Source organism: Megascapheus bottae, chromosome 6, assembly GCF_031878675.1.
Source record: "Megascapheus bottae isolate mThoBot1 chromosome 6, mThoBot2.hap1, whole genome shotgun sequence".
Taxonomy (NCBI): domain Eukaryota; kingdom Metazoa; phylum Chordata; class Mammalia; order Rodentia; family Geomyidae; genus Megascapheus; species Megascapheus bottae.
Window position 1 is genome coordinate 60,080,518 of NC_143514.1, and position 23,832 is coordinate 60,104,349.

Genomic DNA, 23,832 nt, shown 5'->3' on the forward strand with positions numbered 1-23,832 from the left:
AGCGGTTAGTCTTCAACTCAGGACAGGCAGGGCCCGAGTCGGTTTCAGTTTCAAGTCCCTCGTTAGGCGCCCAGGATATCGCAGACATCAGTATTAGTTGATGGTGCACAAGTGTAGGAGGACAATGGACTCTTCCCCCAGATTCCCAGAACATTTCGGGCGGAGTTATCGGTGCTGGAAGGCTGGAGCACAGCGCGGAGGGGAACTCGAGCGCCCAGGGAAGGACCAAAGCCTATACGCTGGACCAGAGGCGCGGCGGGGCCGCCCTCCTCGTGACTCCTCCCCTCCCCTCAGCGGCCGAGAGTCAGGTGATTCCGGGCACGTGATGTACACCACCTACCTTGCTGCTTTCGAGTGGCGTGCTGGGCAGCCAATGAAAGGCTGGGTCCCAGTTCGGAGCCTATCCTAGCCAGGCTTGGGGGCGGGCCGGACGGCGGTATCGGCCGGGGGCGGCGGCGGCGGCGGCAGCAGCGGCAGCGGCTGGGGAGGCGGCGGCCTTGCCTGGCCTGTCAGGGCGCGGGCGGCGGCGGTCCAGCACCATGTCCCTGCAGTACGGGGCAGAAGAGCCGCCCCTCGCCGGCAGTTACGGCGCGGCGGATTCGTTTCCGAAGGACTTCGGCTACGGCGTAGAAGAAGAGGAAGAGGAGGCGGCGGCCGCGGGCGGCGGTGTCGGGGCGGGGGCCGGCGGCGGCTGTGGCCCGGGAGGCGCGGAGAGCTCCAAGCCGAGGATTCTGCTCATGGGGCTGCGGCGCAGCGGCAAGTCCTCTATCCAGAAGGTGAGTGGAGAGGCGTAGGGTCCTCCGTCCGGCTCCTCCTGCTGCCCTCTCCTAGTGAGGGCTCAGGTGGGGGGGGCGAGGGAGGGAGGGCGGCGGCCGAGCCGGCCTGGCGCTGGACTCCAGCGCGGCACTTTCTACTGCTGCGAGCACAGAGGCTGGGGCGCCGTCCGCGCGGGGACCCCAGAGTCGGCGGAGCCCGAGTGGAGTTCGGGAGGAGAAACCGACGAGAGGGAGGTAGGTGTCTCTGGCCCGCCCCAGATCGCCGTCCCCTGGCACCCAGTCCTTGACGCTTGGACAGCCCAGTTCTCACGTGGAGGGAGCCTGGGGGACTCCCTGTCCTGCACGGAGGCACTGGCGCACCTGAGTACGAGCCCCGGAGTCTTGAAGACTTCGCCGAGACGTGCAGTGGGTGCTGTTACTGAACTTCTTTGAGTACCTGTGATCTCGTGTAGTTCCTGCGAGATACTTACTGATGTGTAGTGACAAAAACCTGAGGAGTCTTTGTCTTGAGACAGTCTCTCACTGTGTAGCCCAGGCCATCACTCTTGAACTCATGATCTTCCTGTTTCTGCACCACTACCCCAAAGACATCGAAGACCAACATCAGACCATTTACTTTAACTTTGGGTCAAGAAGAAAAGGCATAAGGTTTTTTTTTTTTTTTTTTTTTTTTTTTTTTTTTGCCAGTCCTGGGCTTGAGCTCAGGGCCTGAGCACTGTCCTTGGACTTTCTCAAGGCTAGAGCTCTACCACTTGAGCCTCAGCACCACTTCCAGCTTTTTGCTATGTATGTGGTGCTGAGGAATTGACCCAGGTCTTTGTGCATGCTGGGCAAACACTCTACCACTAGGCTAAACTCCTGGCCCCTTTTTTTTCTTTTTAATAAAAGGCGAACTAGAAGTAGAACTCTGCCTCTCTTTCACCTGGCATTCCAGTTACACACACAACAAACCTCTAATAATTCATATCACTGATTCCTGGCTTTACCCCTTTCCACTCTGTTGAGGAAGTCTTTCTAAAAGAAAACCTCGTGATTTTTTTTCCCCCATAAAGCAGCTTTCTTTCAAATTTTCTGGATTACTGTGTTTCATTTATCTTGTTTTTCACCTCCAGCAGGCTTGCCTACATTGATGTTTTCAGGAAACTGATTTTTATATTGGATTTGTTCCCGAGGAAGCCTTGCAAGTAACTGTTTATCTTTTACAAAGTAACAGTATTACTTAGGATTGAAATTGTCTTTTTCTTTTTCTTTTTTTTCCTTCTGTTGGTCCTGGGGCTTGAACTCTGTGCCTGGGCCCTATCCCTGAGCTCTTCTGCTCTAGGCTACTACCCTACTCCTGGAGCCACAGCCCCACTTCCTGTTTTCTAATAATTAATTGGAGATAAGAGTCTCACTGACTTTAGTGCTGGGGCTGGCTTTGAATGGTGATCCTCAGATCTCAGCCTCCTGAGCAACTAGCTAGGATTACAGGCATGAGCCACTGTGCTGGGCTTGTTTTTTTTTTTTTTTCCCCTTTAAGGAACCCAGAGCTAGTAGGCTAACCTCTGCCAGTGTTGCATCCCCAGTTATGACTTGACTTCTTTCCTTCCCTCTTTCTTGCCAGTTCTGGGCCTTGAACTCAGGTGTGAGCCACTGCACCTGGTTCTAGCTTTTTCTGTGTATGTGGTACAGAGGAATCGAACCTGGCTCTTGGTGCATGCTAGGCAAGCACTCTACCACTGGGCCAAACTCCTGCCCCGACTTTACCATTTCTTGTGTTATGGGAACTGCTTATTCCCTACTTCCACAGGCCTTCCTCCTTTGGATATTTTCACTTTCTACTTACCCAAACTTACCCAAGCCAGGATCCAATGTTTCATTTTGTTTTTTATTCCAGAATGTAAAGTAGGCATTTGGGTAATTTCTCCCTCTGTCCCCTTCCCTCCCTCCCTCCCTCCTTCCCTCCCTCCCTCTCTCTCTTCCCCCCTCTGTCCCTCCTCTCTACTTCCCTCCTCTCTCTCTCCCCTCTCTCCCTCTTCTCTCTTCCTTCTCTTCCCTCCTTCTCTTCTTTTTCTTCTCTCCCCCCCTTTTTCTCTCTTGTGCTACTACTGGTCCTGTGGCTTGAAGTCAGAGGGTCTCTGAGCCTTTCTCGTTTTCCTCCTGAAAGTTGGTCCTCTACTAATTAGATTTTGTCTGCCCAGGTTGGCTTTGTACCTAGATCCTCCAATATGAGCTTCTTGAGTAGCTAAGATTGATGCACAAAACTTCTTAAACTAAGCTTGGCGTTGGTGGCTTACACTGGTAATCCTAGCTACGCAGAAGGTTGAAACCTGAAGATCCTGGTTTGAAGCCAGGTGGAACAGGAAAGTCCCCAAGACTCTTACCTACAATCTACTACTAGAAAATGAAGTGGTGTTGTAGCTCTAGTGGTAGAGCTCTATCCTGGAACAAAAGAGGTCAGAGGTAGCACCCAGGCTCAGAGTTCAAAACTCATGACCAATACTCATGACCAAAACCAACTTTTTGTTGTTGTTGGTCATGGGGCTTGAACTCTGGGCCTGGGTACTGCCCCTGAGCTCTTCAGCTCAAGGCTACCACCCTCTGCCTTTGAGCCACAGCACCACTTCCGGTTTTCTAGTGGTTAATTGTCATAGTCTTTAATGCCCTGGCTGGCTTCGAACTACAAATCTCAGACCTCAACCTCTTGAGTAGCTAGGATTGCAGTTGTGAGCTACTGGGTCCAGCTAAACCCAGCTGCTGCTGCTGCTGCTGCTGCTGGTGGGGTGTGTGTGTGTGTGTGTGTGTGTGTGTGTGTGTGTGTGTGTCATGGGGCTTGAACTCTGGCCTGAGTACTGTCCCTGAGCTCTTCAGCTCTAGCCCTGGACAGTGTCCCTGAGCTCTTCAGCTCAGGGCTACCACCCTACCCTTGAGCCAAGCCCCACTTCCCCTTTTCTAGAGGTTAATTGGAGATAAGAGTCTCGGGTCCTTTTGTTCCTGGGCTGGCTATGAACCTTGATCCTCAGATCCCAACCTGTAGACTAGCTAGGATTACAGGTGTGAGCCTCCATGCCTGGCCTAAATCCATCTTCTTAAACTATTAACACTATGGTCTCCCAAATGGGTTTTGAGAACTTTAAACCCTTGTCAAAAAACAACCCCAAACTATAAATACTGAGTCTTGTCCAGTTGCACTCATGTAATCCCAACACTGGGGAGATTCATATAGGTAAATCTTTTGAGGCCAACCTGAGATACATAAAGCAAATCAAAACCAAAATATTGTATGCAAGTAACTAGTGGTACTGTTGTAGTGCCATTAAAATAGCAGAAATGTTTTAACTTCAAAGTAGATTGGGAATTAATTTATCTTTCGTCAAATAAGAATAGTACCTATAGATTTAACATTCAATTTTTCCCTCCCTCCCTGCCTTCCTTATTTCCTCCCTCCTTCCCTCTCACTCTTCCTTCCTTCTTTCCCTCTTTTGCTACAGGATTAAAAAATTTTAATGTTAATCCAGGATAGAATTTTGAATGTACTGGTAACTCACGGTTAAATTCTGAACTTGTACAGTCATAAAATTGTCATTTATCTTTTAACAGGTGGTGTTTCATAAGATGTCACCCAATGAGACTCTCTTTTTGGAAAGTACCAACAAGATTTATAAAGATGATATTTCCAATAGCTCCTTTGTGAATTTCCAGATTTGGGATTTTCCTGGGCAAATGGACTTTTTTGACCCAACCTTTGATTATGAAATGATCTTCAGGGGAACAGGAGCATTGATATATGTCATTGACGCACAGGTAGTTAGGAATAATGTTCACTTGTTCTCTGTTTGTCATATACCCATAACTTTCTACTTTGTTGCTAAGTTCCCTGATAGTAGATGAGGTACAGCTGCAGTGTGCTTTATGGGGAGCAGGCCTGTTGTGCAATTTTAGAGTATCAGGTGGTTAGGAGAAGTGATTGATATCCTTCAGAGTCCCAGTTAATAAGCATTTGACTTTGGTTTTCTACTTTTATTGGTTAATAGTATTTCTGTACTTTATTATAATAGTGACATGACTCACTGAAAAGGTCTTGTCAGTGCCTATAGTAGGAATCTTGTAGCAACTGAGTCAGTATAGATCAGTGTGAGTAATTTACCTGAATTGTCGGAATTGAATGTAGTTTAACAAGCACTTATTAAGGGTCTACCATGTGATAGTCCTTAAGGAGCTTACTTTATGTAAGCTTAAATATGTCAGTTAAGAATGCTTTTCCAGCCTGGTGAGGTGGCTCACACCTGTAATCCTAACTGCTTAGGAGGCTGAGACCTGTGGATTGCGGTTCAAAGCCAGCTGGGGCACTAAAGACTTTGGGACTCCTGTCTCCAATTAACTGCCAGAAAACTGGAAATGGTGCTGTGGCTCAAGGGGTAGGGCTGTAGTCTTGAGTTAAAGAGCTCAGGGACAGCGCTCAAGCCCAGAGTTCAAGCCCTGTGACCCACAAAATAAATAAAAAGAATGCTTTCCCGCTGATAGGTGCTTTCACATACATGAGCCAATCTACACATTACTCTGATGGTAGATATTATAATTCCAGTTTTCCAGATGAGTGAGCTGAGATCAGTGTTTAAGCAGCTTGCATAAAGCCACATGCTTGATTAATAGCAGAGCTGGGATTACTTGAAAATTTCTGTGCGGGAGAGATGTCTGTTTTCCTTTTTGTTAATATTACTGTATTTATATAACAGTCTTGGCTATTGAGTTTCTGCCTTAAGAAATTGCAGAGCTATTTATTGGTTTATGTTAGTGTATTTGAATATTTACAAATAATTAGGTTAATGTATTTCCTATAATTGGGGTGGTTTGAGACATAAGTCATTACTTGCTTTTTGTATTATTTCTTTTTAAAAATATTTTGTTTTGACTTATAGGATGACTACATGGAGGCTTTAACAAGACTTCACATTACTGTTTCTAAAGCCTACAAAGTTAACCCAGATATGAATTTTGAGGTTTTTATTCACAAAGTTGATGGTCTGTCTGATGATCACAAAATAGAAACACAGAGAGACATTCATCAAAGGGCCAATGATGACCTTGCAGATGCTGGACTAGAAAAACTCCACCTTAGGTAACAATATGTGTGTTTGGTATGGAAGCCCTAAAAAAAAAAACAATCCGTGTGCTTGATACGAGAGCCTTGTAACTGTATTCACACTTCTGTCATGAGTGTCCTAGAAATGTATTCCCATCTCTGTCATTACAGACACTGTAGTTTCCTGTCACTGGTATTCCATTTGCCATTTACAGAAGGTTTTGATCTTATCCCTGTTGAGTTCTAGTCTGTTTTGGTAGTCTAATATTTCTGAGAAGTTGCTCTTCGCTATTTTTGCATTTTCTTGGTGATTGAAAGTCATGTAAACTCAATCATTGGTGCTTTTGAAAAATGAATCGTAAGAGACTGGAATCAGGCTGTTTCCTTATGGCAAAAATCTGCTTCAGGACATTTCCTGTTGGTTTCATCATTTTCTTTCTATTGCCAAATTCAAGAACTATTGGTCATATTTGTTGTCAGAGTTGGCTGATCTGGATAGCATCTTTCTCAAAAGAACCTTTTAAGGGAAGTACATTTTAAAGTATAGATTCTAATGTATCTTAGGTTCTTTTCTTTGCAAGTACTAGGGCATGGCCAGTGTCCCTTAGTTTTGACAAGGCTGGTGCTCTACCACTTGAGCCATACTTTTACTTCTGTTTTTTTGGTGGTTACTTGGAAATAACCTTATGGACTTTCCTACTTGTGTTGGTTTTGAACTGTTTATCTCCAGATCTCAACCTCCTGAGTGTCTAGGATTTCAGGTGTGAGCTACAGGCACCCAGCATATATCCTAGTTCTTATTTATTTATTTTTTGGCACTTGTGGGACTTGAATTCTGGGCCTGGGAGTGGTCCCTGAGCTCTTCAGTTCAAGGCTACCGTCCTACCCCTTGAGCCACAGCACCACTTCCAATGGTTAAATGGAGATAAGAGTCTCATGGAGTTTAGTGCCTGAGCTGGCTTTGAACTTCGATCTTCACAACTCAGCCTCCTGAATAGCTAGGATTATGGGAATGAGCCACGTTGCCTGGCATATCCTAGTTCTTAAAACAGTACTTTCATAAAAAGTACTGTTTGGGTTAAGTGAGTTGATCCTATAAATCGAACACTTAGGATTGTGTATTTGCATTTTGAAAATTTATGAGGAATATTTTGGTGCATCATCTTATTGATAAAGGTAAAAATAACAAAAAAAAAAGATGCCTGTAAAAATGTTCCTTTGTTTTGTGCTGATTCTGGGGTATTGATTCAGGGCCTTTGCTTTCTCTGAGTTTGTTTTTTCTTCCCAAGGTTAGTGCTCTACCTCTTGACCTGTACCTGTACTTCTCTCTTTTTGGTGATTAAGTATAAGAGTTTTACTGATTTTCCTGCCCAATTTGGCTTTGGACCACAACCCTCAGATCTCAGTGTCCTGAGTAGCTAGGGTGGTATGAGCCAGTAGCGTCCAGCTGAAAATGTTCTCTTGATATTAACATCCTAAAGGGGTGAAGCATAGGAGAGACATAGTTGTAATTTACTTATCCTTGGTCTAATATAAGGACTTCTATATACGCTTAAGCCAAATTTTTTCCTACCCCTGCCTGGCCTCAAAATCTTTGTTATTATTCTAGCAAACAAAATCTCATCTCTAGTTGACCTAGATTATTATTATTATTATTTTTTTTTTTTTTTTTTTGCCAGTCCTGGGTTTAAGCTCAGGGCCTGAGGACTGTCTTTGGATTTTTCACAAGGCTAGAACTTTACCACTTGAGCCTCAGCACCACTTCTGACTTTTTCTAAGTATGTGGTACCAAGGAATTGAACCTGGGTCTTTGTGCATGCTGGGCAAGCACTCTACCACTAGGCCAAACTCCCCGCCCCATACCTACATTATTATTTTCTTCTTTTGGTGGTACTAGTACTTGCTAGGCAGGTTTTCTACTACTTGAGCCATTCCTTCAGCCCTTGAAAATTTAAAATACAGGTAAAATTCTTGTGTTAAACCCAAAACTGCAAGGTTGGCCTAGTGGTAGAGTGCTTGCCTAGCATGCACAAAGACCAGGGTTCAATTCTTCGGTACCACATACATAGAAAAAAACCAGAAGTGGTGCTGAGGCTCAAGTGGTAGAGCTCTAGCCTTGAGAAAGTCCAAAGACAGTCCTCAGGCCCTGAGCTCAAGCCCAGGACTGGCAAAAACAAAACCAACAACAACAACAACAACAAAAAACATATTTGCTCTGAGCAAATGTTAAGAAACACTAAATACTACATATTATGAGGTTATTACTGTCCTTCTGGTAATTTCCAAATTAATCTTACTATGTTGTATTTTTCAGCTTTTATTTGACTAGTATCTATGACCACTCAATATTTGAAGCCTTCAGCAAGGTGGTGCAGAAGCTCATTCCACAACTGCCAACCTTGGAAAACCTATTAAATATCTTCATATCAGTAAGTGAGCGATTTAACTTAGTTTGATTGCCAACTTCATTTTTGTTAAATATATTTGTATTTTCAGATTTTCTCAAAAAATGGAGCCTGAAATTACTCTTTCTGTTTTTGGACTACTGAAAATGTCCCTCATCCTTTTTTTTTTTTTTTCCATCGGTGGTAGGGCTTGGGTGCTGTCCCTGAGCTCTTCAGCTCAAGGCTACTGCCATACTGCTTGGCCTGGGCATTGTCCCTGAGCTCTTCAAGCTCAAGGCTACCACCCTGCCCCTTGCCACAGCACCACTTCTAGTTTTCTGGTGATTGATTGGAGATAAGCATCTCACAGACTTTTTAGTGCCTCGGCTGGCTTTGAACCTTGATCCTCAGATCTCATCCTCCTGAGTAGCTAGGATTATAAACATGAACCACTGGGCCCAGCTAGGATTATAAACATGAACCACTGGGCCCAGCTGCTTTCTTAATTATAAAGATCATCACAAAGGTAACTGGAAATGTTGCCTTGTGGTAGAGTACTTACCACATATGGCCAAGGCCTTAGGATCCCCAGAACCACAAAAACAAAACAGAACACTTTGTTAGATGCGATGGTGCATAAGTGATCCCAGCACTCTGGAGGTTGAGGCTCATAAATTTGAGGCCAACATGGGCCACAAGTTAAGTTGCAGTGTAGCCTGTGCTATAGAGTAAGACCCTGTCTCAAAAAGAAGAAAATTAAAAACACCCCCCCCCCTCACCCCAGGAACAAAAGCCTTCATTTCTTCATATCTGTTTCCTGAAGAAAGAGTGAGACTGGAAAAAATTGGGTCTTTAGAATGCAACTCAATTTCATCTTAATCTTTGCTTCATTGGAGATGACATTGAGAAATACTCATCTTTCTTTGATAATTGTAATCTTAGTATCATATTTTATACTCTTGAGCATTCAGTTTAACAAAAAAAGACTAACAAATTGAACATTTTATTTTCTGAACATTATTTTGAAAGGACTCAGTGTGTGGTGTGACTTTTTCTAGCGTTTTGGTTATGCTAGATATAGGCATCAAGCTAATTCAAACTATGTTTGGCTAATTACTCATATGAAGACTTTAATAGGTTATTCAAAACATATTGATTATAATAAGGCAGGATTATTGACTGACCTATACAGTTCTCTCTGGGGAGATTATTTTTTGTTCAGGGTATGGCACTGCTAGGCAACCTCTCTATCACAGAACTATACTGGCAGCTGGGGAAATTATTTTTATTTTTGGTGGTGTGGGACTTGAACTCTGGGTCTGGGTTCTGTCTCTGAGCTTTTCCGCTCAAGGCTACCACCCTACCCCTTGAGCCGCAGCACCACTTCTGATATTCTCGTGGTTAATTGGAGATAAGAGTCTCCTGTACTTTCATGCCTGAGCTGGCTTTGATCTGTGGTCTTCAGAGCTCAGCCTCCTGAATAGTTAGGATTACGGGTGCCACCGAGGCCCAGCAGAGAAAACCTTTATTTTTGCCAGTCCCAGGGCTTCAATGTTGTCCTTGGACTTTCTCAAGGTTAGAGCTCTACCACTTGAGCTACATCACCATTTCTGGCTTTTTCTATGTATGTGGTACTGAGAAATCAAACCACATCTTTGTGCATGCTAGGCAAGTACTCTACCACTAGGTCAAACTCCCAGCCCCGAGAAATTCTTTATCATTGAAGTTTTGTTTGTATCTTGGAAAATAATCCATTTAAAAGAAGAAGAAAAAGATGAAAGTATGTCAGTAAGTCAAAGCAGATAAATAATTCCACTTTCATTTATTTATTTATTTTGTGGCTAGTGGTGTGGCTTGAACTGTGGGTCTGGGTGGTGTTCTTGAACTCTTCAGCTCAAAGCTACCACCCTACCCCCCTTGAGCCACAGTGCCACTTCTGGTTTCTAGTGGTTAATTGGAGGTAATAGTCTCATGGATTTTAGTGCTTGGGTTGGCTGGCTTTGAACCGTGATTCTCAGATCTCAGCCTCCCAAGTAGCTAGGATTTAACAGGCGTGAGCTACAGCGCCAGGCTCTACTTTTATTTATTTATTTAGCCAGTCCTGGGCTTGGGCTCAGGGCTTGAGCACTGTCCTTGGACCTTCTCAAGGCTAGCACTCTACCACTTCAGCCTCAGCACCACTTCCAGCTTTTTGCTATGTATGTGGTACTGAGGAATCGAACCCGGGTCTTCGTGCATGCGAGGCAAGCACTCTACCACTAGGCCAAACTCCCGGCCCTATTTATTTTTTTTAGGGAGAATTGTCTTGCAGTCTGAGGGTGGTGGTACATGATTATAATCTCAGCACATGGGACATTGAGGATCAGAGTTTGAGGCTACTCTGGACTATGTAATGAGGCTTTTTTTTTTTAAGTCTCATTCAAGTATTGTTTAATTTTTTATATTGGTTGTGTAGTTCAAAATGATAACTGGGGTTGCATATATGTAGTAAGGCAACGTTTGCTCAGTTATGTGGAAGGCCCTAGGTTTGGTCCTTATCACCATAAAAAGTCATAAGAAAAATGACCTTCAATGTAAATTAAAAATGTTTTTCAATAATTCAGTGTCTTTGATAAGTTACAGATTGTGATTCTTAAAAGTAATTGAGAGGTAGGCACTGGCTCACTCCTGTAATGTTAGCTACTCAGGAAGCTGAGATGTGAGGATTTTGGTTTGAAGCCAGCGTGGGCAGAAGAGTCCCTGTGAAACTCTTATCTCCAGTTAGTTACTCAAAAAAACTGCAAGTGAGCTGTGGTTCAAAAATGTTAGAACACTAGCCTTGAGTAAAAGAGCGCAGGGACAGTGCCCAGACTCTGAGTTCAAGCCCCAGGATAGACTAAAAAAGTGACTGAGGGCAGGTACCAGTGGCTCATGCCTGTAATCCCAGCAACTCAGAAGGCTGAGATCTGAGAATGTTGATTTGAAGCCAGTCAGGCAGGAAAGTCCATGATACTCTTATCTCCAGTTAACCACCAAAAAGATAAGCTGCAGGTATAGCTGGTTTAAATGGTAGATTGCTAGTCTTGAGCACAGAAGCTCCCAGAGTTAAGTCCATAGTACTGGTGCAAGCACGTGCACATGTAAGTAACTGAATGCCCCTCCCCCCTGAAAAGTAACTGAACACTTCCCCAATTTTGTTTTTCCAAGAATTCAGGTATTGAAAAAGCCTTTCTCTTTGATGTTGTCAGCAAAATCTACATCGCAACTGACAGTTCTCCTGTGGATATGCAATCTTATGAACTTTGCTGTGACATGATTGATGTTGTAATTGATGTGTCTTGTATATATGGGTAAGTTCTGTATATATTTTTGTGAGATCTCATTCAGACAAGTAGAAAAACACCAACATTATTTTTTGCTCAAAGGACTAATTTTGGAGGCCCCTGGTAAATACAGAATAGAGTACTATTATCTTTTTTTTTTAATTTTTTGGTTGTTCATTGGACTTGAACTCTGGGCCTGGGCATTGTCCCTGAGCTGTTCAGCTCAAGGCTACCATCCTACTCCTTGAACCACAACTCTACTTCCAGTTTTCTGGTGGTTAATTGGAGATGAGTCTCACTGACTTTAGTGCCCAGGCTGGCTTTGAACCACAATCCTCAGATCTCAGCCTCCTGAGTAGCTAGGGTTACAGGCATGAGCCATCGTGCCTGGCTAGTTCTGTTATTTTGACCATAGTACTTCAATTTAGAGCATGATTTCTCAGTAAAAATTGCTGGTTCTTAATTTCAGAGAGGATCGCAAAGAGCGCTTGAGAAGTGCTGTATTATTAATCACTGAAAATTTTTCTTGTCTTAGTTTGTAGAGTTTGTGCTGTTATCTTCTCATTAATGTGACTTAGATCAAAAATGTAGGTTAATTTTTTTGTTGTTGTTGTTGGTCGTGGTCTGTCCTTGAGCTCTTCAGTTAAAGGCTACCGTCCTACCCCTGGAGCCATGGGGACACTTTTGGTTTTCTGGTGGTTAATTGGAGATAAGAGTCCCACTGACTTTAGTGCTGGGGCTGGCTTTGAATGGTGATCCTCAGATCTCAGCCTCTTGAGTAGCTATGATTATAGGCGTGAGCTACCTGCTCAGCTTAGGTTAATTTATTTTAAATGGTCTGAATAAGAATGTGAGGTCTCCCTATACTCTATAGCAATTAGAAAAGAAAGCAAACAAGTGAGTGGTTTTGTAGAAATAAAACTTTGGGGTTGGGCATTAGTGGCTCATACCTATAATCCTAGTCGCTCAGTTGATCTGAAAACTGATTCTAAGCCAGCCTGGGCAGGAAAGTCAATGAGACTTTTTTTGGGAAGGGTGGGGGTGGGTCATGGGGCTTGAACTCTGGGCCTGGGCACTGTCCCTGAGCTCTTCGCTCAAGCTACCACCTTACCTCTGGGCCTGGGCATTGTCTCTGACCTCTTCAGTTCAGGCAATTACCCTTGAGCCAAGCTCCACTTCATGTTAATTGGAGATTAGAGTCTCAGGTCCTTTTGTGCCTGGGCTGGCTTTGAACCTTGATCCTTAGATCTCAGCCTCCTGAGTAGCTAGGATTATAGGTGTAAGCCACCAGGCCCAGCAAATATGTGAGACTTATCTCCAGTTATCACAGAAGTGGTGCTGTGGCTCTGTTGGTAGTATAAAAGGAGCTCAAGGACCATGGCCCAGGCCCAGAGTTCAAGCCCCCAGCATCAGCAAAAACAAAAAAACCACAAAACAACTTTGGGCATGGCAAAGTAACTCACACTTATAATCCAATAAACTATATGTTTTACACACACTCAAAAAAGGATGGAAGTGGAACTGTGGTTCAAGTGGTAGAGCACTACTCTTGAGCAACAACAAAAAAGTTGAGAGTACCCAGGCCCTGAGTTCAAGCCCCTGGACTCAAAAAACAACTTAGAGATAGTACCCAGATCCTGAATTCAAGCCCCAGTACTGGTACATGAAAAAGACCCTTCCAAAATAGTTTGGAGCAATGAAGGAATCCTTTAAGAGAAGGATTCCTTGGTACCACATATCTAGAAAAGTTAGAAGCGGTGCTGTGGTTCAAGTGGTGCTAGCCTTGAGAAAAGGCCAAAGACATGCTCAGGCCCTGAGTTCAAGCTCCAGGACTAACAAGAAAAAAAATAGAAAAGAAAAGAAGGAAAAGTCACTAGCATAAAATTTTAACTTCATTAATCACTAAAATAAAACAAAGTTAATCTTCAGAATAAATAGAACATCCTTTTTTTTTTTTTTTTTACCCCCCCCCCCTTTTGTCAGTCCTGGGGTTTGGACTCAGGGCCTAGGCACTGTTTTTTCAAGGTTAGGGCTTTCTCAAGGCTAGAGCTCAACCACTTGAGCCACATCACTACTTCCAGGTTTTTCTATGTATGTGGTATCAAGGAATCGAACCCTGGTCTTCTGCATGTTAGGCAAGCACTCTTCTACTAGGCCAAACTCCCAGCCCTAGAGTAGCCTTTAAAAAAATTTATTGTGCATGTGTGCGTGCATGTATACACACATGTTGGCACTTGTGTGCTTGGAATCAGATCCATGTCTTGCCCAAAGTAGGCAAGTGAGTGTGATTCCAGATCATGTGTTGATTCAAGGGAAGCTTTGCAGCTTTTTGAAGCCGCTTCCTCTGGATAGATGCAGCTTAGGGACTCTGCCAGGGATATTTGTGTCTACCTGCTTCAGAGTTAGTACCTGTTCATTTTCCATGTGGCACAGGAAAGGATCTACTTGGCATTTAACTCTAAGTAAGAACATATAACACATCTTCCTCTTCTCTAGTCAGAAGGAAGTAGTTTTCTTTTATATTGTTAAAACAGATGACACATACTTCCTTAACTTTGCCTGCCCAAATCAGCTTTGTGAAAGATCCTAGAAACTGGGATTGAGCTGAATAAGTTTGAGTTTGACTTTGCCTGGTCACTTTTCCTTCCTTCCTATTCATTCTCTCCCTCCCTCCCTCCCTCCCTCCCTCCCTCCCTCCCTCCCTCCCTCCCCCCTCTCTTTCTGCTTGAACTCAAGGCTTGGTCTTTGTCGAGGCTAGCTCTTTACCACTTGAGCCACAACATGACTTCTGGCTTTTTCTATGTTTGTGGTACCTAGGAATTTAACCCAGGTCTTCATACATGCTAGGCAAGCACTCCACTACTAGGCCAATCTCCTGGCCCATCACTTTATGTGTAATGAATATCTGTTATTGAAGGTTTAAAATGAGTACAATCTTCTTAATTGTTTTAATTTAATTTACTGTGGATTGTTCCAAAAATGATTTAAAATGGTTAAATAGGACTGTAGTAGTAGTAGTAATTCTGTTCTCCAGATTATTGTAAATTACAATAAATTAACTTACAGAAAGTAAACTGAGGGGCCAGGAGTTTGGTGTAATGGTGGAATGCTTGCCTAGCATGCTCAAAGACTTGAATTCGATTCCTTGGTACCACATACATAGAAAAAAAGCTGGAAATGGTACTGTGGCTTAAGTGGTAGAGCTCTAGCCTTGAGGAAGCCCAAGGATAGTGCTCAGGCCCTGAGTTCAAGCCCTGGGATTGGAGAAAAGAAATAAACTGAGTTTTAGGCATTGCTCAATAGTAGGAAGCTTGCTTAGCAAATCTAAGGTCCTGAGTTCAAATCTTACTACTGTCCCCTCCCCCAAAAAATTAAGTAAACATACATTTCAGTATAATTTTAAAAAATCAACCTTATTCAGTAACATTCAGCTTATGAAAAATAAGAGATAAATGAAAGCAAGAGGAAAAAAAGCAGGTATTATTCTACTACCAAAGACAACTTCTGGTAACATTTCTCATATATATATATATATACACACATTTTTTTCGCCAGTCCTGGACTTAAGCTCAGGGCATGAGTGCTGTCCTTGGGCTGTCTCAAGGCTAGAGCTCTACCACTTGAGGCTCAGCACCACTTCTGGCTTTTTTTTCTATGTAGTACCGAGGAATGGAACCCGGGTTTTCGTGGATGCTAGGTGAGCACTCTATCACTAGGCCAAACTCCCTGCCCTAGTATATTTTTTTGTAAAAGGTTACCTTCTTGGGGCCGAGAGTTTAGTTAGCCTAGTGATGGAGTGCTTGCCTAGCATCTATGAAGACGTCGATTGGACTCCTTGGTACCACATACATAGAAAAAAGCCAACAATGGTGCTGTGGCTCAAGTGGTAGAGCTCTAGCCTTGAGAAACCCCAGGGACAGTGCCCAGGTCCTGAGTTCAAGGCCCAGGACTGGCAAAAAAAAAAAAAGTCACCTTTTTCTCCTCTTCCTCTTTTAAACAGTGTTTTGCTGTGTAGCCCAGAGCTGTCTTTGAATTCCCCATCATTCTACTTCAGCCTCTTATCCTGGAATTATAGGTGTATGTTACTAGTTTTTTTTTTTTTTTTTTTTTTGGTTGATCATGGGGCTTGAACTCTGGGCCTGGGTGCTGTCCCTGAGCTCTTTAACTCAAGACTACTGCTCTACCTTTGAGCCACAGTGCCACTTCTGGTTTTCTGGTGGTTGATTGGAGATAAGAGTCTCACAAACTTCTGGGCCCTGGATGGCTTTCAACCGGGATCCTCAGATGTCAGCCTCCTGAGTGAGTAGCTAGGATTACAGGTGTGAGCCACTGGCACCTGGCTTTTTTTTTTTTATGAATGTGGTGGCAAATACATCTCTGAAAAGGGAAAATTTGACAACTCTTACTTCCTGTGGGAAACTAGACAACCATTAGACTTTTGCTGAGAAAAGACTCAATCTGTTTAAAAGTTGTTGGTCTGGGTACTGGTGGCTCATGCTGTAATTCTAGCTATTCAGGAGGCTGAGATCTACAGATGATGGTTCAAAACCAGCCTGGGCAGAAACGTCTGTTGAGACTCTTATCTGCACTTAACCACCATGAAACTGGAAGTGGCACTGTGGCTCAAGGGGTAGAATGGTATCATTGAGGTAAAGAGTTCATGGACAATGCCCAGACCAAGGATTAGGACAGTAGCTGTGAGCTGAAGAGTTCAGGGACAGCACCTAGGACCAGAGTTCAAGCCCCATGACCAACAACAACAAAAAAAAAAAAAAAAAAGAAAGAAAGAAAAAAGATTTTTTTTGTTTTTGTGAGGAAAAAAATTTCTGAGAAAAGATATGATTGGCTTGGCATGTAGAATATGCTTGTTGAGATGTGGCAGGTGCCTGGGGACTCTCTGGCCTCAGAGAAGTAAGGAGGGAAGGTACCTCAGCTGAGCCTATACACATGATCTGCGCAGGTTAAATAACCCCATTCTGGCATGGTGTTAGAAATGTCATTTTTCTGATCAAGATCTACATGTATTTTTGTTGTTTTGTCCCAATGTTTTAGTGATAGTAAATAGATAATGTATAGAGCTTTCTGTTTATAACAAAAATTAGAGATCATATGATTTTGTTTGGCAATCCTGTATTGAAATAACAACTTGGTTCTAATAAGCCACTATGATTCTTTCTCAAAGACATGTAGAAACCTGGGTGGAAAAACTTGTATCTGCAAGTTAAATGTGACAAAATAACAAGTTGGAAAATGTAAATGAATGATACTTTCTTTTCAAAATAGGCTAAAGGAAGATGGAAGTGGAAGTGCTTATGACAAGGAATCCATGGCAATTATCAAGCTGAATAATACAACTGTCCTTTATTTGAAGGAGGTGACTAAATTTTTGGCACTGGTCTGCATTCTTAGGGAAGAAAGCTTTGAACGAAAAGGTAATGGCATTTTCAAAAGCTGTTTTATGTTTTTTTTTTTTTTTTTTTTTCAGTCCTGGGCTCTACACTCAGGGCCTGAGCACTCTCTTTGGACTTTCTCAAGGCTAGAGTTCTACCACTTGAGCCATAGCACTATTTCTGTTTTTTTTTTCTATATATGTAGTACCAAGGAATTGAACCCGGCTCTTCGTGAATGTTAGGCAAACACTCTACCACTAGGCTAAACTCCTGGCCCTATGTTGTTGTTGGTTTTTTTTTTTTTTTTTTTTGCCATTCCTATGACTGACCAAAAAAAAAAAAATGTTGTTATTTTGCTTTTTTTGAGCCTGGGGACTAAAATGTGCCTACTGCAATTGAAGACTTTTGTGTGTATCTCTCAGTTGACATTCCTTCTTTGTGCTTTTAAATTTTTTATTATGTATGATTTCTTTTACTTCTTATCTATCCCTATGTAATACAGAGTAATAAGTGTAACTTTGCATAAATGATGTCTTTAAGTTTTCTTCTGAGGTTGCATTTTTCTCCTAATTCAGGTTGTTTTAAGATACATCTAGATTAATAGCTATAGTTCACTCATTTTAACTGTCACCTATAGATTGAATAAGCCAAAGTTTTGTGATAAAAAAATTACAAATAAAGCCGGGCCCAGTGGCTCAGTCCTATAATCCTAGCTACTCAAGAAGCTGAGATTTGAGGATCACAGTTCAAAGCCAGCCTGGGCACTAAAGAATGAGAGACTTATCTCCAATTAACCACTAGAAAATGGGAAGTGGGGCTGGAGCTCCAGAGGTAGGGCAGTAGCCTTGAGCTGAAGAGCTCAGGACAGTGCCCAGACCCAGAGTCCAAGCCCTATGACCCTCCCCCTCGCCCCGAAAAAAATATATTACAAATAGTTTTGTATAGATGTTCATAAATGATTTTGCTTTTGCATATATGGAGAGTTTCTGTAGGATATATTTTTAATTTATTTTTTTTTGCCAGTGCTAAGGCTTGAACTCAGGGCCTGGCACTGTCCTTGGGCTTTCTCAAGGCTAGAGCTCTACCACTTGAGCCAGCATCATTTCTGGCTTTGTTTTTTATGTATGTGGTACCGAAGAATCAAACCCAGGTCTTTGTTCATGCTAGGCAAGCACTCTACCACTAGGATAAACTTCCAGCCTGGATGTATTTTTAGTAGTGGAATTTGTACAGTAGATTGATCAACTTTAATAGGCAATACCAAACTACTCAGAGTGGCTTTGTTATTTTTTTCACCCTGGCAGTACTCCATGGGAGCTCTCTATTTTTTTTTTTTAGTTGGTCATGGGGCTTGAACATTGGGCTTCCAATGGGAAGAGCTTCCCTGGGAGCTCTTAACACTTTGTATCTTTGGTAATGCTCGGTATGATCAGCTTAATTATTGAATTGGCATTTCATTTGGTTTCAATTTTTAGTTAATTATTGAAACAAATATCCATACATACATACATACTGTATACTTTAATCAAGTTCACCCCCTATTCATCTCCCTCCTAGCTCTTCCCCCTTTTAAACAGTTCTTAGCATTTTCATTTTTACATATAAAGTACTTAGCTCATGTTTACCTTGTAGCACTGTCTTTTCCCATTCTTCCTCCCACTGATTCCTTCTCCAAACAGTTCTCCTTGTTTTCTACTCTTGGCCAATTATTACCATTGTTTTAGATGCAGCTTACACTTATGAGCAAAAACATGTAATATTTGGTGTTCTGAACGTAGGGTCATATGGTAGTTTCATTTCAATGATTTTTTTTTTCTTTTCTTTCTATTTATTTATTTATTTATTTATTTATTCATTTATTTATTTATTTATTTATTTTGCCAGTCCTGGGCTTGAGCTCAGGGCCTGAGCACTGTCCTTGGACTTTCTCAAGGTTAGAGCTCTACCACTTGAGCCTCAGCACCACTTCCGGCTTTTTTCTATGCATGTGGTACCAAGGAATCGAACCCGGGTCTTCATGCATGCTAGGCAAGCACTTTAACCACTAGGCCAAACTCCCCGCCTTTTCTTTTTATTTTTTTGTGAGTCATGGAGCTTGAACTCTTAGTCTGGGTGCTGTCCCTGAGCTCTTCAGCTCAAGGTTACAGCCCTTACCCTTGAACCAAGCCCCACTTCCTGTTTTTAGAAGTTAATTGGAAATAAGAGTCTTAGGTCCTTTTGTGCCTGGGCTGGCTTTTGAACCTTGACCCTCAGATTTCAGCCTCCAGTATAGCTAGGATTACAGGTGTGAGCCACCCAGCTTTTTTTTTTTTTTTTGGTCTTGTATGGGGCTTGAGCTCAGCGCCTGGTGCTGTCTCTGAGCTTTTTTGCTCAAGGCTATTGTTCTATCACTTTGTGCCACATCACCACTTTCAGTTTTGTGGTGGAGATAAGAGTCTCTAGGACTTTCCTGTCCCTGTTGACTTTGAACTGAAGTCCTCAGTTCTCAGCCTCCTGAATAGGTAGAATTACTGGCATGAGACACTGAGGACTTGTCATATTGATGAGGTCTATGCCATTTTGAGACAGGGTCTCACTATGTTGCTAAGCTGGCTTTCAACTCCTGGTCTCAAGGAATCCTGCCTTTGTTTCGTGTGTGCCAGGATGACAGTCACACATCAGCATTCTGAGCTCACAGAAGTCAACTACTAAGCAGGAATACTGCCACTGAGCTCATTCAGTCCTAATACCCCACACTTCCTACCAAGAGTTTTGTGGTGTCCTTTTCTATCCTAGGATTTTTTTTTTTTTTTAATCAGTCCTGGGATTTGAACTTAGGGCCTGGGCATTTCCTACCAAGAGTTTTGTGGTGTCCTTTTCTATCCTAGGATTTTTTTTTTTTTAATCAGTTCTGGGGTTTGAACTCAGGGGCTGGGCATTTCCTACCAAGAGTTTTGTGGTGTCCTTTTCTATCCCTAGGATTTTTTTTTTAAACCAGTCCTGGGGTTTGAACTCAGGGCCTGGGCATTTCCTACCAACAGTTTTTTGGTATCCTTTTCTATCTTAGGATTTTTTTTTTTAAACCAGTCCTGGGGTTTGAACTCAGGGCATAGGCACTGTCCTTGAGCCCTACTGCTTGAAGTAGTAGCATTCTACTACTTCAGCCACAGCACCCCTTCTGGCTTTTTCTATGTCTATAGTACCAAGGAATCGAACCCAGGGCTTTTTGCATGGTAGGCAAGCACTCTACCATTAGGCCATGCTCCTGTTTTTTGTCTTCTACCTGTGCTGTGTTCTTATTGCTGGCTCCCTGTGGTTTTTGTAATTTTTCTCCCTGTCCTGCATAATTAGAACTTGCTGGTATACTCAAAAGTTTTGTCACATAATGTATTTTCTTTTTTGGGTGGGGGGGAGTGGAGTGGGTCATGTAGCTCTTCAGCTCAAGACTGCCCTATCCTTGGCCTGGGTGTTGTCACTGACCTCTTCAGCTCAAAGCCCTACTCCTGAGCCACAGCCCCACTTCCCTTTTTCTAGTGATTAATTGGGGATAAGAGTTTCAAGTACTTTAGTGCCAGAGCTGGCTTTGCATTGCTATCCTCAGATCTTAGCCTCCTGAGTAGCTATGATTTCAAGCAAGAGCCACTGCGCCCAGCACATAATATATTTTTATATTTTACTTTTCCTGAATGTGAATTGAGTGATTTGAATCTTTGGTGCCAATTTTGAGTTAGGATCTGTGAAGCTGTGATGCTTTCATTGACAACTTTGCCCTGCACTTGTCTTTCCCTTCGTTGGATGTTTTTCATATTTGTGATTAATTGACACCAGACTGTTTTGATTTGTTTCTTGTGGGTTGGCCTTATGCTGCAGCTAGCATATCCTTGAAGGCTAGACCTGCTGCTTCTGACACATTGTACCCTCTGTCATACTGTTCAATGTTTAATGATGTTCATCAAGTTGAATGTAAATAGTTGAAAGATCACACTGTATTTAGACCACACAATGTATTTTTATATTTTATTTTTCTGAGTATGAATTGGGTTTTTGAAAATTTGATGGCGAGGCTGTTAATTTGGTCAAGGTGACAGTCAAATTGCACATTGTAGTGCACACAGAAGCATGCCGTGATTGTAGATATATATGACAACCTAGCTCTTAATGATTGCAGATGTTATCTAGTTGGAATTTTAAGAATTTCTTTCTTTTTTGTTGGTTGTAGGGCTTGAACTCTCAGGCCTTGGGCACTGTCCCTGAACCTATTAATGCTCAAGATTAATGCTGTGCCACTTCAAGTTTTTGAGTGGTTAATTGGAGATGTGTCTTGGAGCTGTTCTCCTCAGATCTCAGCCTCCTCAGTAGCTAGGATTACAGGCCTGAGCCACCAGTGCCTAGGCTTGAACTCAGGGCCTGGGCATGAGATTTTTTACTTAAGGCAAGCACTCTACCACTTAGAGCTGCACAGCTCTACTTCCTAAATTTAAGAAAAATTTCAAACAGATTTTATTAGTCTTGGCTGTAAACTCAACGTATTGAAGGCTTAAATAAGTAAGAGTTGATGTTTCGTACATTTAAAGAAGCTTGGAGGTTGATAGTCTGGTGCAGTTAGGCAGCTTTTTGGTGTTCTCCATAGATAACTTCTCTTCCTGTCTTGCCCTTCTTAGCATAATGAAAAGTCACCCCATTTTAGAAGGGAGCTCCAGCTGTATTACCCATATTCTAGACTAAGAAGTAAGAGTAGAGGGAAAGAAAAGAATGAGTGCATACTTTTTCTCTTATAGAAAGTTCACAGATAACCTACACATTTGTACTTATTGCAATGGCCATAATTGACTATTTGGCTATATCTAACTGCAAGGAAAGCTGGAAATGGCAGTAATTTAACTTGGTACCAGTATGTTTATTCAGAATTGGGATTTTTGCTTCTAAGTAAAGAAAGAAGATAGAATAGGTAGGCAATTAGCTGTTTTTGTCACAAATTAGCCCTTGGTCATCAAAACCTTACATGGAAACTCGGGAAACTGCCCTTCATGAAGAAGTCCTGCAGGCCACTTCCCATTGCTGAGCAGTTTGCTAGGCTGACGACCTGTTTCCTTTAGCCAGCCCTTCAGTGGCTGCTCAGAACAGTATAACTTAAAAAGTATTTTTCCTTGACTCTGCAGTTTATTGTAAACTTTCTTAGCACATTTACCTTTTTAAGAGCTTTGTTAGATTAATTGCCTTCCACATGTACCCTGAGGCCCTAAAGAAACCAATTTTAACAGTTTTCTTTGTGCTTTATAATTTTTCCAGCATGAGAATTCCTCAGGTGGATGATGTATGTCTTTTCTGTCACTGAATATTTCTTAGGGGGTATATTCACTGTCTACGTTCAAGAGGGGTGATTCTTGGTGATTCTTTTTTTTCCCCCCCTTTTTTTTCTCTTGCAGGTTTGATAGATTACAATTTCCACTGCTTCCGGAAAGCTATTCATGAGGTTTTTGAAGTGGGTGTGACTTCTCACAGAAGCTGTGTTCACCAGAGCAGTGTCCCCAGTCTGAAAGCGTTGGCACACAATGGCACACCACGGAATGCCATCTAGTCTGAATCCAAGCAGTTGAGGCTTGGTGCCAGCTTACTCCTCACTCCAGGGTCAGATGCCACATGCTACAGGACACGGGAGCTGCTGCTAGTGGGAGCCTGGTGCCTGTCTCACTAGAGAAGAGGCATAGAGTGTCTCATTTGGATGAAAGAAAACCCTTTCAATTGGCAGTGTACAACTGATGCTACTTTTTCTTTTCCTTTCTTTTCTTTTTTTAAAATTAGTTGTTTGAGGCCTCAGAACTCAAATATGTCTTTTCTCCTTTTGGTCCTATTTCAAGTAATTGGATACGTTGGACCTGGAGATAACACCAGTTACCAATCCTTTCCTGGGAATACTGTCAATTCCAGTTGAAAATAATAGAAAAAACAATTTTATATGCTTCCCTTAAGTTTTCATTTGATTAGTTTCTAAAAACTGCTTTGCTTACCTTCTAACACTGCCTCTCAGATCTCAGTTTGGGAATTGTATATTTAAGACCTTTTAAATTCATTTGCTTGCTCACTCAGAAGATGCATTGTCTGATGGAGGCAAAAGACATTCCTGTACCGGTGGGGAAGGAAGGATCTGTGCTGCATCGGGTGGAGAGCAAGGCTCAGCGCTGGCTGCATCGCTTCCCCTGAAAGGGCTGAGGAAAAAACTTTGAAACAAGAAAATGTTTGTACCTGTGTTTTGGGTACCAGATGTATGGGTTCTTCTGAACTTGACAAAAGACCATGCATAATGTAACAAAGGGGAAGAAACTCATGTCCCTGAACGATTCTGCCCAGTTTTCTTTTAACCTTGATATTAATTTCTGCATCCCTTCATTGTGAGCTGTCTAGATTCTTTTAAGAACTGCTGATTGTTGACCAGGAATGGCCCTATGGCACTGGTGGACTGTCCACTGGGGTTGGAGAGAGTGTGGTGCCACAACTTGTGTTGTTTTACACTTTGTCTCCAGTATTTTGACACCACGTGTCAAGTGTGGTACTTTGCCTAGAATTTGAATTTAATAACTGGTTCTTTTTGTTGATGGTTGCTACCCCCTCTATTGAGTTAAACTTTACACATTATTTTTATTCCATCTGCCCTGTCACGTATATTCCAAAGCCACTGGACCACTTGAGTACATAAGTGCCACTGTTGAATGAGATCTATACATCCAGGTCTGTAACCTAACAGTGTGACTTGGAGTGCTTCCTGCAGATGACTCTGACTGTTGAGTATTTACATGGACCATAGTGATATCCAGAAGAAAAATGCTTTTATATTTATAGATTATTTCATTGAACTATATATAAAATGGGTATCAATAAATGTATTTACTCCAAAATCAGTTTTCATCCTTGCCTAAGTTATGGAAGGGTGAAATGATAGAA

General features: G+C 42.4%; 1 protein-coding gene across 1 annotated transcript; it reads left to right on the forward strand.

Annotated features, from left to right (window-relative positions):
• Positions 1-459: 459 nt before the first annotated feature.
• Rragc (Ras related GTP binding C) lies at positions 460-23,786 on the forward strand. Its single transcript, XM_090335113.1, has 7 exons — positions 460-776; positions 4,356-4,559; positions 5,675-5,874; positions 8,153-8,267; positions 11,409-11,551; positions 16,808-16,956; positions 22,320-23,786. Exons 1-7 carry the CDS (start codon positions 540-542, stop codon positions 22,469-22,471), a joined length of 1,200 nt encoding a protein of 399 aa, XP_090191239.1. The 5' UTR covers positions 460-539; the 3' UTR covers positions 22,472-23,786.
• The last annotated feature ends 46 nt before the right edge of the window (positions 23,787-23,832 follow it).